The sequence below is a fragment of the Mus musculus genome, chromosome 2 (assembly GCF_000001635.26).
Source record: "Mus musculus strain C57BL/6J chromosome 2, GRCm38.p6 C57BL/6J".
Taxonomy (NCBI): Eukaryota; Metazoa; Chordata; class Mammalia; order Rodentia; family Muridae; genus Mus; species Mus musculus.
The window spans coordinates 15,590,383-15,611,512 of record NC_000068.7 but is presented as its reverse complement, the minus strand read 5'-3'; the positions used below and the strand labels follow the sequence as shown (position 1 = coordinate 15,611,512).

The window sequence follows — 21,130 nt, the reverse complement described above, 5'->3', positions numbered from 1 at the left end:
ATAGAGGAGGATAAAGAACACCAAACTCACTGAGCACAATTTCTGTCCTGATATTTGAACTGAACTGTAAGGGCCTTGAAATTTGGCATTCATAGGTAACAAGAAAAATATGCATAAACTAAAAAACAACAACTCTTAATTGGTACAGCAGGAGGCTGGGGTCAGAATTCAGCCTATTTCCTGTAACTGCAGAGGAAATGGACACAGAGACTCCCAAGGTACCAAAGCCAAATGTTACAACTGAGAAGATAAAAAGTAACCATTTTAAATGTCATTGAGCAAAACACATGAAACTCAAGAAGAAGGAAGACCAAAGTGTGGATTCTTTGTGCCTCCTTAGAATGGGGTACAAAATACCCAAGGAAGGAGTTACAGAGACAAACTTTGGAACTGAGACTAAAAGATGAACCATCCAAAGACAACTTCACCTGGGGGTCCATCCCATAAGCAGCCACCAAACCCAGACACTATTGCATATGTCAACAAGATTTTGCTAAATAGGACCCTGATATATCTGTCTCATATGAAGCTATGTCAGTGCCTGGCAAATACAGAAGTGGATGCTCACAGCCATCTATAGGATGGAACATAGGGTCCCAAATGAAGGAGCTAGAGAAAGTAACCAAGGAGCTAAAGGGGTCTGCAACCCTATTGGTGGAATAACAATATGAACTAACCAGTACTCCCAGAGCTCGTGTCTCTAGCTGCATATGTAGCAGAAGGTGGCCTGGTCAGCCATCATTGGGAAGAGAGGCCCCTTTGTCTTGTGAAGATTATATGTCCCAGTACAGGGGAATGCCAGGGCCAGGAAGTGGGAGTGGGTGGATTGGAGAGCAGGTGGAGGGGAGAATTTATAGGGGATTTTCGGAGAGGAAGCTAGGAAAGGGGACTATGTGAATAAGAATGTAAGGGTTGAGGCTTACTAGTGATGTGTTTCTGTGTCAAGTTGACAAGGGGTCAAATGTACTGGCTAGTTTTGTGTCAACTTGATACAGCTGGAGTTATCACAGAGAACGGAGCTTCAGTTGAGGAAATGCCTCCATGAGATCCAACTGTAAGGCATTTTCTCAATTAGTGATCAAGGGGGAAAGGCATTAAAATGGACAACAGTTAGTGGAACATAATTTTTCTTTTACAGATTTAAAAGCAATTTGTCTTTCACTTTTGGGATATATGATATATTGCACTTTTATTAATATGGAAGCTTATCAACACCCCTGGCTTAAAGACTTAATGCTCATTATAATAAAGCAGGATTCTAACAATCATATAAATGCATTACAGTTTTTTTGGTACCTTCATCATGGCCACGTTGATCCTGCCAAGGTACAGAGTCCAGTGAAGGGATCTCTCTTACTTTTGTACACATCCAAGAAGTTCTCCCAGCAGATGCCTCAGTTGCCAATCCACAGGTGTCAAGGTCAAATCCACAAGTCTGGCACACTAGAGAAGAGAACAAAGGGCTTTGGTAGGTTATTACCATCTCCTAGAGTGCCTGCTTAACCACCACTGTGTGTTATAACAAACTAAGACACCTTCTGTAGAAATACAAGTGTACATTACTCTCTTGAACAATTAATTCAATAAAGCTTTGGATCCTAACAGGTTTATCCAACCTTCTACAACTGGGACATGATGCTTGCATCTACAAAGTTTATTCTGGTGAACTATATAAGTACATTACAAAAAGACATCATACCGTTTTAAGTAATTTTGTGTTTGATCAAATTCATAGCTATCATGGGGTGTATGTGACCCACATCGGCAGATACAGATGCTAGCTTACCTAAGCCACTCTATTTACAAAAGCTTTTAATTTGATAAAAATGTGGATCAAATGTGGATGAAGGATAGAATTTGAGGGTTGTGGAGGGGTAACCGGAAAGGGGGATATCATTTGAAAGGTAAACAAATAAAATGATTAATAGTAAAAAATAGAATTGTTTTTTTGCTATCCTGGGTCTTTTTTTTTTTTTTTTCAACATGAAATTGAGATTTGCTCTTTCCATGTATATGGAGAATTGTGCTGGAATCTTGATGTGGATTGTGTTGAATCTGTAGATTGCTTTTGGTAGATGGCCATGTTTACTATGTTAATCATATTAATCCATCTTCTGAGGTCTTCTTCAATTTGTCTTTTCAAGGATTTGGAGTTCTTATCCAACAGATCTTTCACTTGTTTGGTACAAGTTACACTAAGGTATTTTATACTATTTGTGTCTATTAGAAAGGATGCTGTTTCACTATTATCTTTCTCAGCCTGTTTACCATTTGTATAAAGGAAGTCTACTGATTAATTTGAGTTAATTTTATATTCTACCACTTTTCTGTATATTGTTTATCAGCTGTAGAAGTTCTCTGTTAGATTTTTGAGGGTCTCATGTATATTATCATATCAGCTGCAAATAGTGGTACCTTGACTTCTTCCTTTCCAAGTTGCATCCCCCTCATCTCCTTTTTGTCATCGTATTGCTCTAGCTAGAAATTTGAATACTATATTGAATAGATACAGAGAGAGCGAGCAGTCTTGTCTTGTCCCTGATTTTAGTGGGATTGCCTCAACTATCTCTCCATTTAATTTGATGTTGACTGATAGTTTGCTGTATATTGCTTTTATTATGTTTAGGAAGGGCCTTGAATTACTGATCTCTCTAATACTTTTAACATGGACGGGTGTTGTGTTTTGTCAGATACTTTTTCAGCATCTAATGAGTTGATCATGTGATTTTTTTTTTTTTTTGCTTTGCTTTGAGTTTGTTTATATAGTGTATTTCACTAATGGATTTTTATATATTGAACCATCCTTCCATCCCTGGGATGAAGCCTACTTAATCATATGAATTATGGTTTTGATGTCTTCTTGGATTCAGTTTTCCAGAAATTTATTGAGTATTTTTGCAACAATATTCATAAGAAAAATTGATCTGAAGTTCTCTTTGTTTGTTGGGCCTTTGTGTGGTTTAGGTATCACTGTAACTAAGTCTTCATAGAATGAATTTAGGCAATGTTCTTTCTGTGTCTAATGTATGGAATAGTTTAAAGAGTGTTTGATGTGTTTATAAAAAGGTAAAGAAAGGAGGGGATATGTTTTGGTGGATTTGTGGTGAGGTGTGGGGAAGGTGGTGCCTCTGTGGGCCAATGCTGAAGTAGTCCTTCCCCCCGAGGGACCAGCCACAGAGTGGTATAGAATAGAGTTTATTCAGGGCATGGGGAGGAGAGTCAAGAGGGTAGTAGAGAGAAAGAAATGCAGAGAGAAAGAGGGAGAGAGAGAAAGGCAGAGAGACAGACAGATAGACAGACAGACAGAGAGCAGCCATGAGCATGTGAAGAGAGAGGGGGAAAGGGACTAGAGGACAAAGCAGGAGCAAGATGGCAAGACCAAGAGCGAGAGCAAGAGACAGAGACAGAGACAGAGACAGAGAGACAGAGAGACAGAGAGACAGAGAGACAGAGTGATAACATTTTACCCTAAAACAAAACAATTTATCTTCTTCTCAGTACCTTATGCTACCTTCTCCAAAACTGACCATATAATCAGTCACAAAACAAGCCTCAGCAGATACAAGAAGATTGAAATAATCTCACACATCCTATCTAATCACCATGGAATAAGGCTGATTTTCAATAACAACAAAACCAGAAATCTCATATACCTATGGAAACCGAACAAATCTCTCCTCAATGATAACTTGGTGAGGGAGAAAATAAGAAAAGAAATTAGAGATTTTCTAGAATTCAATGAAAATGAATACTCAGCATACACAAAATTATGGGACATGATGAAAGCAGTATTAAGAGGAAAATTCATAGCTCTAAGTGCCTTTGAAAAGTAACTGGAGAGATCTTACATAAGCAACTTAACAGCACACCTGAAAACCCCCAAACAAAAGGAAGCAAACATAACCAAGAGGAGTAGATGGCAAGACATAACAAAACTCAGGGTGGAAATCAACCAACTAGAAAAAAAGAGAATGATACAAAGAACCAATACAAAAGCTGGTTATTTGAGAAACTCAGTAAGACTGAATAACTCTTAGCCAAACTAACTAAAGGGCACAGAGACAATACACAAATTAACCAAAACCAGAAATGAAAAGGAGATATATCTACAGCAACTGAGGAAATTCAAAAACTCATCAGATCTTACTTCAAAAGCCCACACATAACAAAACTGGAAAGTTTGGCTGAAGTGTATGACTTTTTAGAAAGATACCACATACCAAAGTCAAATCAAGAGCAGTTAAACTACCTACACAGTCCCATTTCCCCTAAGGAAATAGAAAAAGTCATTAAAATCCTTCTATTCCCTCGAAAATGGCTTTACTAACATCAACACTGTTAGCATTCTGTTAGCATATATATATTCCATTTGGTTCATAACTTCTATTAGCTTCACTGTGTCTCTGTTTAGTTTCTGTTTCAATGATCTGTTCATTGGTGAGAGTATGATCACCCACTATTATTGTGTGAATTTCATTGTATCCTTTTTTGTTTTGTTTTTTTGTTTGTTTTGTTTTCTTTTTTTCGAGATAGGGTTTCTCTGTGTAGCCCTGGCTGTCCTGGAACTCATTCTGTAGACCAGGCTGGCCTCAAATTCAGAAATCCACCTGCCTCTAACTCCCAAGTGCTGAGATTAAAGGCATGTGCCACCACTGCCCAGCTCAGTGTGTCTTTTGAGCTTTAGTAAAGTTGCTTCTATGAATGTGTGTGCCCTTGAATTTTGGGTAGATGTTCAGAATTGAGATTTCATCTTGGTGGATGTTCCTTTGATGAATATGAAGTGTCCTTCCTCATCTTGCTTGAAAACTATAAGTTGAAAATCTATTATATTGGATATTAGAATAGCAACTCTTACTTGTTTCTTAGAAGCATTTGCTTGGAATTTTTTTTTCTATTGTTTTACTCTGAGATAGTGTCTGTCTTTATCACTGGAGTGTGTTTCTTGAATGCAGCAAAATGTTGGATCATGCTTGCATATCCTGTCTGATACCTTATGTCATTTATTGAGGATCTGAGTTCTTTGATGTTTAGGTATATTAAAGAAATATGATTGTTAGTTCTGGTTATTTTTTTTTTTGAGATGGAATTATGTGTGTGTTTTTCTCTTCTTTTGGATTTGTTGTAATTAATCTCAACACCCTCCCCCCCCCCACACACACACATGCCTGCTTTGATGCTGATACTCTCCTTGCGGTTGGACTTTTCCTTTAAGAATCTTCTGTACGGCTGGATGAGTAGATATATATTGTTTAAGTTTGGTTTTGATATGGAATATTTTGTTTTCTCCATCTATGATGGTTGATATTTTTGTAGAGTATAGTAGCCTTGGATATTATTTGTTTTCTCTTAAGGTCTGCATGACATCTATCCAGGATCTTCTGGCTTTTAGAGTTCTGTTGAGACGTCTGGTGCAATTCTAATAACTCTGCCTTTATACTTGGCCTTTTAACCTTACACCTTGTAATATTCTTTCTTTGTTCTGTGCATTTAATGTTTTGATTTTTATCTAACAGGAAATTTTCTTTCCTGGTCAAATCTATTTCATGTTCTGTAGGCTTCTTGTACTTTTACAGCCATCTCTTTCTTTAAGTTGGGGAAGTTTTCTATGATTTTTGGTGAAAAGGTTTTTGGGTCCTTTGTGCTGGTAATCTTTGTTCTCTTTTATTCCTGCTATTCTTAGGTTTGCTCTTTTCATTGTGTTTCAATGTTTCCTAGATGGTTGGGGTTAGGAGATTTTTATGCTTGGTTTGTTCTTTGACCATTGTGTCAATATCATCTAAGGTATCTTTTATGCCTGATATTCTCTCTTCTATCTCTTGTATTCTGTTGTTGATGCTTGCATCTGTGGTTCTTGACCTCTTTCCTAAGTTTTCCATTTTCAGGGTTGCCTCTATTTGTGATTTCTTTATTTTTTTCTACTCCTATTTTTAGGTCTTTGACATTTTTATTTTATTCCTTCACTTGTTTGGTTATATTTTCCTGTATTTCTTTGAGGGATTTGCTTCCTCTTTAAGGGCTTATACCTACACCTACTTAACTGTGTTTTCCTGTATTTTTTTAGGTTTAAGAGTTATTTGTATCCTCCTTAATGGTCTCTATTATCTTCATGAGAGGGAATTTTAGTTGAGAATTGTGCTTTTCAGGTGTGTTGTGGTATCCATGGCTTGCTGTGGTTGGAGAGCTTATTTTTTATAGTGTCAAAGAATATTGGCTTCTGTTGCATATTATCTCAAACCAGCCTCTCCCCATCTGAGTATCTCTTGTATTAGCTGGCCTTGGTGTCTCTGTCTGGAGCTTGTCTCCTGTGTCCCTCAGTTGCAGCAGATCTCCTGGGGGATCTGTGGACCTAGCTGCAGCTGTTTTACTATGAGCCCCAAAGACTATTGCCCTGGTTGCAGAGGATCTTCTGGGAACCCTGTAGACTGTTTTCCTGGCTGAAGTAGATCTCCTGGGAGTCCTTCAGAGCGTGTAGTGTTGAGAAAGAGTAGAAGACAGGCTGATATTCCCCCAATCATGTGCAGACCAGAAGAGAGAGGGCATTCACATGTAGGGTAGGATTCCCACATCTGCTTGGCTCCTAGGGGGTCCCTGCTGCTGCATTTATGTGTGGCTATCCTACGTGATGCTCTGGCTGCCCTCAAGCAGGAACAAATCAGAGGGCCCTAACTTGAATTTTAAATCCAAAAATTTTATATGATTATAAGACAATCTTTAATGGTATGATCTTATAAAACATCATGTTAAGTAGATGTGTTTAATCTTGCCCACTGCTTTATTTAGCTACAGCCATTAACACCCAGCTAAAACTAAGATATTAAAGTCAACAAAAGTTGATATGTACATGCTCCTATAGCATGGTCTCATGGTTCTACTAATTTTTTCCATACCAATAATATGGGCATCTCAATTTGACACTCATATCTCAAGCCTTCATCTATGGAATCAATCCTGCAGAGCTTTGTATCTGAGCACCATAAGTTCTGCTTGGTTTTCAATACTTCATGACATGGTAAAATCTCATTAGTTATATTTACAGAATGGTCATAAGTAAAATGAAGGATCCCTTGGAAACACTCACATTTCTCTCAGGATGTTAACATTCAAAAAATATGTTCTAAACACTTGTGTAGTCAGATTTCATATTCATGCTCAGAGAAAAAGAGATAGACAGAGATAAAAAAAACAGAGATACAGGGACAAGGAAAATAAGGCAACATGCCACTGGTTTTACTGGTTAATCATATTAGTGTCAGTATAGCCTCAGATCAAACCATCAATATTCTCACATCTACACTGACACTAAATGAAGACTCTAGGACTATAACTAGGTAAGGGAATTAATATGATAGATGACATCCTCTGCAAATGAGGTCTAAACTTGAACTAATTTCTCTGAAACCATTTTGGATGTTGCTAGTTTGGTGATAAAGATTAGACTTGAAATTAAGACTTGATGTCCTCCCTTTTCCTTCTGCTACTTGAGAAAATTCCTACTCTCAGATTCAGAAATACTGAACTTGTCTCTCTTGACATCTGTGGCTATCCCTGGACCAGGTTGCAAATGGTGCAGGAATTCTTTGGTCTTTGAAATTTTGGGCTCTGGCCAGTTCAACATTTACTTTCACATTACTTTTCAGTTTGATGACTTCTTCTGATATTGGTTCCTAAACAAGAACTTTGATGAAAAGGCAAACTCTATTGCAACTTCAACTTACTTCTGTAAGGGCTGCCAATTCTCCCAGATTCCAACTCTTTTCCTAAGTCTTAAACTTGCCCTGGTGATAAAGAGACACAGCTCTTCTTAACTCAGCATGATAACCTCTGATGACTAAATTCTCCTTCTTATAACTTTAAGTGGCCCACTCTGCAATGATCACCTGACATGTATAGCTCACTTCTTCTAGTACCTCAACTCTAACAAGACAGTCAACTGTTTCTTAGTGACTCTAGTGAAGAATAGCTGGCATATATAATGTTATCCTATAAGATCATACCACCTACTGTCCTGGAATTATCTTAGCTTCTTTTAGAACATTCCATTGTATTTTCTCAATGGCAGCTTTATTATATCAGCATTTGATAGCCTAATGTCTTACATCTTCAATTTTCTTCATATTCTGTCATGTCTTCATTTTTTTTTACAGTTGTCAAGACAGGGTGCTATTCTTTATTTTCTTCTCATGCACTTTCAGTATTCTCAAAGAAAAACTAAATACAACACTCTATCTGGTGCTCTCCACATTTATACAACTACCAGGCATAAAGAGAGGACACAATCATGAAAACTGAAATTAAATGTATATTTGCAACTATCCAGTTCCTTCAGCATCCCCATTCTCATCTCTTCAGCCTTAGCCTTCCTGTTCTTCCACAACATCTGCATTGTCAGTTAATTATCTCTCTTCACACAGTGGGAAAATGAGAGAAATCAAAAGAAACCTACACAAGCCACACCCATTCCTGCTGAATACACTGCACCTTCTCCGGTCAGCTGTCCATACTCTCCCAGGACACAATTTTCATTTGTACAGAAATTGTGTACTCTGCCTATTTAAGGATTCTCTCCAGTAAGCCCATCCTCTCTCCTCTATAGCTACATGTTCTCTTTCTTTTTTTTTTTCTTTTCCATTTTTTATTAGGTATTTAGCTCATTTACATTTCAAATGCTATACCAAAAGTCCCCCATAGCCACCTACCCCCACTCCCCTACCCACCCACTCCCCCTTTTTGGCCCTGGCGTTCCCCTGTACTGGGGCATATAAAGTTTGCAAGACCAATGGGCCTCTCTTTCCAGTGATGGCTGACTAGGCCATCTTTTGATTCATATGCAGCTAGAGTCAAGAGCTCCGGGGTACTGGTTAGTTCATAATGTTGTTCCACCTATAGGGTTGCAGATCCCTTTAGCTCCTTGGGAACTTTCTCTAGCTCCTCCATTGGGAGCCCTGTGATCCATCCATTAGATGACTGTGAGCATCCAATTCTGTGTTTGCTAGGCCCCAGCAGAGTCTCACAAGAGACAGATACATCTGGGTCCTTTCAATAAAATCTTGCTAGTGTATGCAATGGTGTCAGCGTTTGGATGCTGATTATGGGGTGGATCCCAGGATATGGCAGTCTCTACATGGTCCATCCTTTCATCTCAGCTCCAAACTTTGTCTCTGTAACTCCTTCCAAGGGTGTTTTGTTTCCACTTCTAAGGAGGGGCATAGTGCCCACACTTCGGTCTTCATTTTTCTTGAGTTTCATGTGTTTAGGAAATTGTATCTTATATCTTGGGTATCCTAGGTTTTGGGCTAATATCCACTTATCAGTGAGTATATATTGTGTGAGTTCCTTTGTGAATGTGTTACCTCACTCAGGATGATGCCCTCCAGGTCCATCCATTTGGCTAGGAATTTCATAAATTCATTCTTTTTAATAGCTGAGTAGTAATCCATTGTGTAGATGTACCACATTTTCTGTATCCATTCCTCTGTTGAGGGGCATCTGGGTTCTTTCCAGCTTCTGGCTATTATAAATAAGGCTGCTATGAACATAGTGGAGCATGTGTCCATCTTACCCGTTGGGGCATCTTCTGGATATATGCCCAGGAGAGGTATTGCTGGATCCTCCGGTAGTACTATGTCCAATTTTCTGAGGAACCACCAGACTGATTTCCAGAGTGGTTGTACAAGCCTGCAATCCCACCAACAATGGAGGAGTGTTCCTCTTTCTCCACATCCACGCCAGCATCTGCTGTCACCTGAATTTTTGATCTTAGACATTCTGACTGGTGTGAGGTGGAATCTCAGGGTTGTTTTGATTTGCATTTCCCTGATGATTAAGGATGTTGAACATTTTTTCAGGTGCTTCTCTGCCATTCGGTATTCCTCAGGTGAGAATTCTTTGTTCAGTTCTGAGGCCCATTTTTTAATGGGGTTATTTGATTTTCTGGAGTCCACCTTCTTGAGTTCTTTATATATGTTGGATATTAGTCCCCTATCTGATTTAGGATAGGTAAAGATCCTTTCCCAATCTGTTGGTGGTCTTTTTCTCTTATTGATGGTATCTTTTGCCTTGCAGAAACTTTGGAGTTTCATTAGGTCCCATTTGTCAATTCTTGATCTTACAGCACAAGCCATTGCTGTGCTGTTCAGGAATTTTTCCCCTGTGCCCATATCTTCAAGGCTTTTCCCCACTTTCTCCTCTATAAGTTTCAGTGTCTCTGGTTTTATGTGAAGTTCCTTGATCCACTTAGATTTGACCTTAGTACAAGGAGATAAGTATGGATCAATTCGCATTCTTCTACATGATAACAACCAGTTGTGCCAGCACCAATTGTTGAAAATGCTGTCTTTCTTCCACTGGATGGTTTTAGCTCCCTTGTCGAAGATCAAGTGACTATAGGTGTGTGGGTTCATTTCTGGGTCTTCAATTCTATTCCATTGGTCTACTTGTCTGTCAGTATACCAGTACCATGCAGTTTTTATCACAATTGCTCTGTAGTAAAAATTTAGGTCAGGCATGGTGATTCCACCAGAGGTTCTTTTATCCTTGAGAAGAGTTTTTGCTATTCTAGGTTTTTTGTTATTCCAGATGAATTTGCAAATTGCTCTTTCTAATTCGTTGAAGAATTGATTTGGAATTTTGATAGGGATTGCATTGAATCTGTAGATTGCTTTTGGCAAGATAGCCATTTTTACAATGTTGATCCTGCCAATCCATGAGCATGGGAGATCTTTCCATCTTCTGAGATCTTCCTTAATTTCTTTCTTCAGAGTCTTGAAGTTTTTATCATACAGATCTTTCACTTCCTTAGAGTCACGCCGAGATATTTTATATTATTTGTGACTATTGAGAAGGATGTTGTTTCCCTAATTTCTTTCTCAGCCTGTTTATTCTTTGTATAGAGAAAGGCCATTGACTTGTTTGAGTTAATTTTATATCCAGCTACTTCACCGAATCCGTTTATCAGGTTTAGGAGTTCTCTGGTGGAATTTTTAGGGTCACTTATATATACTATCATATCATCTGCAAAAAGTGATATTTTGACTTCCTCTTTTCCAATTTGTATCCCCTTGATCTCCTTTTGTTGTGGAATTGCTCTGGCTAATACTTCAAGTACTATGTTGAAAAGGTAGGGAGAAAGTTAGCAGCCTTGTCTAGTCCCTGATTTTAGTGGGATTGCTTCCAGCTTCTCTCCATTTACTTTGATGTTGGCTACTGGTTTGCTGTAGATTGCTTTTATCATGTTTAGGTATGGGCCTTGAATTCCTGATCTTTCCAAAACTTTTATCATGAATTGGATTTTGTCAAATGCTTTCTCAGCATCTAACGAGATGATCATGTGGTTTTTGTCTTTGAGTTTGTTTATATATAATGGATTACATTGATGGATTTTCATATATTAAACCATCCCTGCATCCCTGGAATAAAACCTACTTGGTCAGGATGGATGATTGCTTTAATGTGTTCTTGGATTTGGTTAGCGAGAATTTTATTAAGGATTTTTGCATCGATATTTATAAGAGAAATTGGTCTGAAGTTCTCTATTTTTGTTGGATCTTTCTGTGATTTAGGTATCAGAGTAATAGTGGCTTCATAAAATGAGTTGGGTAGAGTACCTTCTACTCTACTTCTATCTTGTGAAAAAGTTTGTGCAGAACTGGAATTAGATCTTCTTTGAAGGTCTGATAGAACTCTGCACTAAACCCGTCTGGTCCTGGGCTTTTTTTGGCTGGGAGACTATTAATAACTGCTTCTATTTCTTTAGGGAATATGGGACTGTTTAGAAGGTCAACTTGATCCTGATTCAACTTTGGTACCTGGTATCTGTCCAGAAATTTGTCCATTTCATCCAGGTTTTCCAGTTTTGTTGAGTATAGCCTTTTGTAGAAGGATCTGATGGTGTTTTGGATTTCTTCAGGATCTGTTGTTATGTCTCCCTTTTCAGTTTTGATTTTGTTAAATAGCATTTTGTCCCTGTGCCCTCTAGTGAGTCTAGCTAAGGGTTTATCTATCTCGTTGATTTTCTCAAAGAACCAACTCCTCGTTTGGTTAATTCTTTGAATAGTTCTTCTTGTTTCCACTTGGTTGATTTCACCCCTGAGTTTGATTATTTCCTGCCATCTACTCCTCTTGGGTGAATTTGCTTCCTTTTTTTATAGAGCATTTAGATGTGTTGTTAAGCTGCTAGTGTGTGCTCTCTCTAGTTTCTTCTTGGAGGCACTCAGAGCTATGAGTTTCCCTCTTAGAAATGCTTTCATTGTTTCCCATAGGTTTGGGTACGTTGTGGCTTCATTTTCATTAAACTCTAAAAAGTCTTTAATTTCTTTCTTTATTCCTTCCTTGACCAAGGTATCATTGAGAAGAGTGTTGTTCAGTTTCCACGTGAATGTTGGCTTTCCATTATTTATGTTGTTATTGAAGATCAGTCTTAGGCCATGGTGGTCTGATAGGATACATGGGACACTTTCAATATTTTTGTATCTGTTGAGGCCTGTTTTGTGACCAATTATATGGTCAATTTTGGAGAAGGTCCCGTGAGGTGCTGAGAAGAATGTATATCCTTTTGTTTTAGGATAAAATGTTCTGTAGATATCTGTCAGGACCATTTGTTTCATAACTTCTGTTACTTTCACTGTGTCCCTGTTAAGTTTCTGTTTCCACGATCTGTCCATTGATGAAAGTGGTGTGTTGAAATTTCCCACTATTATTGTGTGAGGTGCAATGTGTGCTTTGAGCTTTACTAAAGTGTCTTTAATGAATGTGGCTGCCCTTGCATTTGGAGCATAGATATTCAGAATTGAGAGTTCCTCTTGGAGGATTTTACCTTTGATGAGTATGAAGTGTCCCTCCTTGTCTTTTTTGATAACTTTGGGTTGGAAGTTGATTTTATCCGATATTAGAATGGCTACTCCAGCCTGTTTCCTCAGACCATTTGCTTGGAAAATTGTTTTCCAGTCTTTCACTCTGAGGTAGTGTCTGTCTTTTTCCCTGAGATGGGTTTCCTGTAAGCAGCAGAATGTTGGGTCCTGTTTGTGTAGCTAGTCTGTTATTCTATGTCTTTTTATTGGGGAATTGAGTCCATTGATATTAAGAGATATTAAGGAAAAGTAATTGTTGCTTCCTATTATTTTTGTTGTTAGAGTTGGCATTCTGTTCTTGTGGCTGTCTTCTTTTTGGTTTGTTGAGGGATTACTTTCTTGTTTGTTCTAGGGCGTGATTTCCATCCTTGTATTGCTTCTTTTCTGTTATTATCCTTTGAAGGGCTGGATTCGTGGAAAGATATTGTGTGAATTTGGTTTTGTCGTGGAATACTTTGGTTTCTCCATCTATGGTAATTGAGAGTTTGGCCGGGTATAGTAGCCTGGGCTGGCATTTGTGTTCTCTTAGTGTCTGTATAACATCTGTCCAGGCTCTTGTGGCTTTCATAGTCTCTGGTGAAAAGTCTGGTGTAATTCTGATAGGCCTTCCTTTATATGTTACTTGACCTTTCTCCCTTACTGCTTTTAATATTCTATCTTTATTTAGTGCATTTGTTGTTCTGATTATTATGTGTCGGGAGGAATATCTTTTCTGGTCCAGTCTATTCAGAGTTCTGTAGGCTTCTTGTATGATCATGGGCATCTCTTTTTTTATGTTTGGGAAGTTTTCTTCAATTATTTTGTTGAAGATATTAGCTGGCCCTTTAAGTCGAAAATCTTCATTCTTATCAATTCTTATTATCCGTAGGTTTGGTCTTCTCATTGTGTCCTGGATTTCCTGGATGTTTTGAGTTAGGATCCTTTTGCATTTTGTATTTTCTTTGACTGTTGTGTCGATGTTCTCTATGGAATCTTCTGCACCTGAGATTCTCTCTTCCATTTCTTGTATTCTGTTGCTGATGCTCGCATCTATGGTTCCACATCTCTTTCCTAGGGTTTCTATCTCCAGCGTTGCCTCGCTTTGGGTTTTCTTTATTGTGTCTACTTCACTTTTTAGTTCTAGTATGGTTTTGTTCATTTCCATCACCTGTTTGGATGTGTTTTCCTGTTTTTCTTTAAGGACTTCTACCTGTTTGGTTGTGTTTTCCTGCTTTTCTTTAAGGACCTGTAACTCTTTAGCAGTGCTCTCCTGTAATTCTTTAAGTGACTTATGAAAGTCCTTCTTGATGTCCTCTATCATCATTATGAGAAATGTTTTTAAATCTGGGTCTAGATTTTCGGTTGTGTTGGGGTGCCCAGGATTAGGTGGGGTGGGAGTGCTGCGTTCTGATGATGATGAGTGGTCTTGATTTCTGTTAGTAGGATTCTTACCTTTCGCCATCTGGTAATCTCTGAAGCTAGCTGTTATAGTTGTCTCTGTTAAGAGCTTGTTCTTCAGGTGACCCTGTTAGCCTCTATAAGCAGACCTGGGAGGGTACCTCTCTCCTTAGTTTGAGTGGGCAGAGTATTCTCTGCAGGCAAGCTCTCTTCTTGCAGGGAAGGTACCCAGATATCTGGTGTTCGAACTGGACTCCTGGCAGGAGTTGTGTTCCACTCACTAGAGGTCTTAGGATCCTGTGGGGAATCCTGTGTGGGTCCTTGCGGGTGTAGGGCGCCTCCGCTGGCAAGGTACCTCGGGGCTCGAGTGGAGCGGAAGGGTACATGTTCTCTTTCTCTGTGAGATCAATCCCTTTGATACCAAAACAACAGCATTTCATCCATCTTCAAAAGACTTAAACCTTCAACTTACTCTGTAAGGACTACTGATTCTCACAAACTCCAACTCTTTTCCTGTGCTCACTCTTTAGCTTATCCTAGTTTTTTTCTTTTCTTAATGCAAAATTTTATTATACAAAGTCCACTGGTTAGGCCATTTGAAACTGTTTACTTGAGTGTCATTTTTTTTATACCTGCAGCTACACAATAAAACCACTTTGTACTTCCAAAATATTTCATCATTAATAAAAGAAAAACAAAACAAACAAACAAACAAAAAAAACCCATAGCTGTTATTGGTAAGGTCCCATTCTCTCCACTGTCTCAGATACTACCTTCTTTCACTTGGAATTTACCAACTCTCCATTTTTCATACAAATGATATGATGTGGCACATCATCTTCTAGATCTAGCTTCTTTTGCCTATCATGTATTCATATTGCCTCCATGTTACATTCTGAATTTTAGTAATATTTTTGTTTGTGTCATGGCATTATATAATCCATGCTGACCATAAATCCCTATCTTCCCATCTCTGTCATCCTCCCAAGTTCTAGGAATGCAGGCATGTATCGCCAGGACTTACTATACTACTAGAGTCAAAGATGACCTTGAATTCATGACCTTTCTGCTTTTGCATTTCTCTTAAAGAGAATCATTCAAAGAATTCCTTCTGTGAGTGAGACAGAAAAACCATTTCTATGATCTTATAGCAAACCAAGCTTATTCCTGCAGGCCGTTGCATTTACATATCTTGCTGAAATGTGCATTTGTTGTTCTCTAGACCCTTTGGCTGTCTGCTCAAATTCTATCAGGTCAGCATGCTGAATGTGCTATTTAAAACTTTGCTCATTCACCCTCACCTTTGGTGCCTGCATTCTCAGTTCTATGTTCTCTTACTCACTACTGGACATAAAGTATGTTTCGTATTTATTGTTTTACTGAATGCATGAATATCAATTGCCTTTTGAGTACTGTTTACCTCAATGCCTAGAAACACATTTGGCAGAATACAGATGTTAACTACATATTTATTTCTTTAACAAATGAGTAAATGACCAAAGGAACCAGATTGAAAGTATTTTAGGGTCTCTAGAAATCATCTTATATTTTATTTGTAATAAGTGTATCAATTGGGCAATAGCAGTGATTTACCAATACACACATAATTTGGTTTTTCAAAGTGAGAGTTTGAAAATGATGACTATGCAAATTGTCTTGAAACTAAAGTACACTGAAAATAAAATTGCCCATGCAATTTAGAAAATGATGACAATAAGTGAAGCCAGGATCGAACAATAACAATTAAAATTGTAACTTTGTGGGTTCATATCAGTGCTGCAAATCTTCCTCTTAGAACTCTTATTATTGGGCATAATTCAATGAAATGCTATTCATTATCTCTAAGCTATCACTATTTATTCAAGACTTTAAAAACTACAAGCAAAACTAGCAAAATATTTAAGGGAAAAGTACATTTATGTGGGATGTGTTTCATACAGATAGGTATGAAACATTACCTTTTCTTTTATTAAATTTAATCACTTTTAGCATTTTCCACCTGCAATAAAATGTATAGGCACAAATCAAGGTTTGTATTTGGATGTGGTTTATATACATTGACAATAAATCTTCTGGAAACATTTTATTTTAATGTATTGAATACAGTGGCTTGCAATCATGCATAGATACTATATTCATTCTTTCTCCCCACCTCCCTTCTTCTCCCCTCCCCCTCCCTTTCTCCTCCCTCCCTTACTTCCTCTCTTACATTGCACTGCCATCTCAATTTACAGAAATACTTCAGGGAGGTAGTCAAAAATCTCTCATCATCAGTAGAAGGGATTTTTGCCAACCATTTCATGGCATCTAGATTAATGAAGTCACATGTCTAAAGGGAGCCATCCTTCAAAGCTTATCTTACACAAACAGGTTGTATGCAATTGGCCAGTAATTCTTATTCATTAGATAATAAATTCCAGGTCTCAAGGCTATTGCACTGAAAGTTATAATTGACATCCAATTTTTACCACAGAAGTTTTAGACAATTTTTGTCAGTTTTCTTTAAATCATAATGAATTTAAATTAATGATTATTGTTTTAAAAATGTTACTGGAAAGCTAACATTTTAAGGTAAGTAGGATTTTAGTTAACTGAATAATATTTATGCATCATGAAGATTCTAATTAAGTAATGATTTGTACATTAGTGACATTTTACAAATGACATTGAAGCAAAGTCCTGAAAACCCAATCAAAAAATATTCACAGAATTTCACAATATTCTGATTATGAGCCACAGTGTGCAATCATTATAAAAATTATAATCATCAATTTATTCAAGAATCAATCAGCGTTATTCAAGAATCACTGATTAGACACATTTTATTTCAGCATAGTCACGAGTATTCATTTCTATTTTGCCTTTGCTAGTTTTGGAGAGTCCAACTGGTATTTCTTCCAAGAGATGAACTGTGAGCTTTGTGTATAGGGAAGGACAACAGTTGTATAAAATGGTATTTGTAGAAGTGTTGGAAATGTCTGAAAAATTTCCCAAACATAAAAAAAAAACTTCAATTTTATTGTCTCACCTAAGAACTAAGAAATTATAAAATAAGAATAATCATGTATTTCTATAAAGTTGTTATTTTACAGTAAAATGAATATACTCACACTAAAGCAATAGGCTATTTTCTTCCAAACATATAATTATCAAGGTGTGCATAAACTTTATTATCTACAGATTTCAAATTCAAAAATCTACCACTGTTTTATAAATTTATTTTTAAATTATCTCTATGAACTCAACATTTATTTCATCTTCCTTCCTTCCTTCCTTCCTTTCTTTGTTCTTTTGTTTGTTCGGGTCATTTTTGAGACAAAGTTTGTATAGGTTTAGCTTTCCTGAAACTTCCCTCGGTAGACCAGGCTGGCCTCAAACTCACAAAGATCTGCCTGTCTCAGTCTTTCAAGTGCTGGGATTAAAGGCATGTGTCACCACTGCCCATCATCTCCATCCTTTTCTTTATGATTGTTGTTCTGTTTTGTTTATTGAGCAGAGTCTTGTGGTATAGTTCAGGGTATCCTTAAACTTTGATACTCCTGCCTCAGTCTTAGGAGAGCAGTGACCACAGGACTATGCCACTATGCCCAGCTTTTACCTTTCCATGTTTTTTTTTTTTGATTAATACATGTAATTTTATTTAAAATAATATCTCATAAAATAAAATTAGTTCACCTTTTAATTCAAACTGACACTCTCTGATATCTAATAGTAATTTCTCTATGGTTACAGTACAGGTGACAATTTTATTATCCTTTTCTTTGTCTCCTCTGCACTTATTACCTCTACCATAATTTTGTCCTCACCGTTTCTCTTGGCCTTTGAGTGGATTACTTCAACATTTAAATATTTTGCTACATTCATCTTCCCCATACCTATTGTCTTGCATTCATTAGAGTTCTAGGAATATGCTTACATTAACATTTTCTTCCAGCAAAAAGGAGAAGTCTTACAGCCTTAGAAATTCTACACCACTTACTTTATGCCAAAAGTAGAAGAGTTACATTTTCATTTATTGGATGTATAAGGTGATACAGAAATCTTCCAACAGTGTGTGTGTATGTATACATATACTACACATATACATATAAAAATATGTGTGTGTATATATATGTGTGTCTATGTGTATGTATGTATTTATGTATGTATGTGTGTATCCTAAATGCAAGTATAAATATTTATCCCATCTGCCATCCTGTAACTCCTTATGCTTTTAGGGAAGGAAATTACTCAATATCTAAACTTTTTTTTAGATTTATTGTTCTTCCTTCATAGTTGAAGTTATTCATTTTGCCCTGGAGTTGTTCTAAATTTTATGTTTCTGCTTATACTTAGAAAAAATTGGTATAGCATTTCCTTTTAGAGATATTCTTCTGATGATGAATATACCAATAGTAAAAATATAGAATAAAAGAGACAATATGGATTTTAACAGACTATGGAAAATAGAAATTTATTCCTCAACAGGTAGATTTTTTTCATTTCTGAAGCAAAAATACTTAACTCATAAACCATTTCGCACTGTTTACCCCTATTACAGGAACAAAAGTGAATATTCAGGAGAATTTTATGCTCCACAGCAAGGAAGGCCATCTATATGAGAATTGGCTCACCAATGACACAGCCAAAAATATCTCCTCTTCCTCTCTTTCCCTTTCCAGCACCAAAATTGAGGTGTACAGAGTTCACCCATAAGCCAAGCAACATGAGGAAAATATTAAAATGTCACTTTATCCTTGACATTCACAAGAAGAGGAACAGTTTAAGTACTTATGTATTTATTTTATTTTAAAGTCATTTAATTATACTTAGCTGTACACATCCTACCAAACACATGCCTAAGCCTGGCTTGGATCTGAATGGGTTTTCTGAAGGAAATGCCCCAAAGATATCCACTTGGCTTTGCCTCCATGTCTCAGCTGCCCCCATCCATTTCCAGTCCCAGGACTTCAGAAAACTAAATCACTGACTTCTTAATTGGGATTCTGCTTCATGTCCAAGAATCAGGAAATAACCAGGACTCACTTTTTTTAATTCCAGCTCTGTTTTTAAATGTGGCCTTGCTCATATCACAGAAAATGTTCTGATATTTAAAATGCAAGCCTTATCTTCAAGGCTCTACTAGCTCTTGAGGGAAGCTCTGGCATGCCAATGGTCTGCCCACACATGGTCCTGATGATTAACTGTGCTCAGTCTTTTATATTACTGACTCGATTTGGCTGCTTGGTCCCAATGGAAATTTAATGCTTCTTAATTTAACTACCTTTCATACTCTTGCCATTTCTAGAATGCATCTGCACCTGAGTGCCAGTACTGAGCAATCACACACTAAACCCTTTCCCCATTATCAATGAGCATGGTACTGCTGAGCTTTTCTGCTAAACCTCTGCTTAACCACACCCTACCCTACAAACAAACAAACAAACAACTTCATTTGTAAACAAAACACCAAACTCCTCTAGGCATTCATCTTCAAAGAATACAACAGGTCCTTTTATATGAATCTTTCATTCTTTTTGTTTTCACTATTAATTTATTTATTCAGTTTACATCCCAATTACTGCCCCCACTTCCCACAGTCTCTTCCATATTCCCCATTCCCCTTCTCCTCTGAGAGGATTGAGCTTCCCACCCTGGGTATTCCCCTATGTTAGCACATCAAGACTACAGCAAAAAGTCACTGGCAAAAGTCCAATAGCAAGAAAAATATCCACCCAATGTCTGGTCTCATTGTCTGTCTCTCTTTTAAGGATGATTTACTAGAGTGGCCAATAAGTATATCTAGTTAGAGAGACTAGTTAGGTGCATCCTCACCCACTGAGCCCATACAAGGCAGCCCATGCAGGGGTAATGATTCCACAGACAGGGAACAACTTTAAGGACAGCCTCAAATCCAGTTGTTGAAGGATTCACATGAAGACTGAGATGCATATCTGCTCCAGTCTTTTATAGCTTTCCTGAAGGTGACACCCTTTCTAACAGCCCATGAGTAATAAGGTCTACACTTATACTATCTGATACTATCATAATTCTAGCTCCCAAATGTTCCCCTTTCATAACTATTGGTCCCTCTATGTACAAAATCTCATTCCATGACATCCACCTCATCACAGCTCTGTCTTTCATGCATGTCTGACACCCACATTGATTAAAGACCTCAGTCTGGAAATCTAATGTCATCTTCACTAGTCCCAATTCATACAATGGTGTATAAAATTAGCATATGATAGGCTCAGTTAGAAACAATCACATAAAAAACTTTGAAATGTGTAAAGGATGACTCTGGGTTGGTTGGTAACTTTCACTTCCATAGAATCTCAAGTACAGTATGAGTAGAATGACTTATTGTGTGAAACATTATAGATGTTGGTGGTGTACTATCTGACTTCAGGATTTTCTGTGATGTTATTGAATGTCATCTTCTATTTGCTTTCATCATCATCTCTTCCTCCTCCTCTTTCTTCTTCTCCTCCATCTTTCTTTCTTTCTTTCTTTCTTTCTTTCTTTCTTTCTTTCTTTCTTTCTTTCTTTCTTTCTTTCCTTCTTCTTCTTCTTCTTCTTCTTCTTCTTCTTCTTCTTCTTCTTCTTCTTCTTCTTCTTCTTTCCTTCTCCTTCTCCTTCTCCTTCTCCTTCTCCTTCTCCTCCTCCTCCTCCTTCCTCCTCTTACTCTTCTTCCTTTTCTTTTTTCTCCACCTCCTTACTTTTTCAAAAGGTATTTGAAGTTTTCAATCAAAATCTTACATTTATCTTTTGAATATATATTGTGCCCTTCTATCTTGGCCATTATCCCAAAACAGTGATCACAGACAATTAGGAATTGTTTTAGTTTCCACAAATAGCAATAGAAGAAAGTTCACATCTGAATGGATGGTAGGGTCTTACAGACAAGTTATACTGTCAAATAAAAT

At 37.4% G+C, this 21,130-nt stretch overlaps 1 protein-coding gene across 1 annotated transcript in view; it reads right to left on the bottom strand.

Moving 5' to 3' along the window:
- Nucleotides 1–21,130, bottom strand: part of Malrd1 (MAM and LDL receptor class A domain containing 1) — a 729,079-nt gene that overhangs the window by 644,045 nt on the left and 63,904 nt on the right. Inside the window, exon 6 of the mRNA NM_001310455.1 lies at nucleotides 1,297–1,443. Coding sequence (NP_001297384.1) covers nucleotides 1,297–1,443 — 147 coding nt within the window. The remainder of the gene's footprint in view (nucleotides 1–1,296; nucleotides 1,444–21,130) is intronic.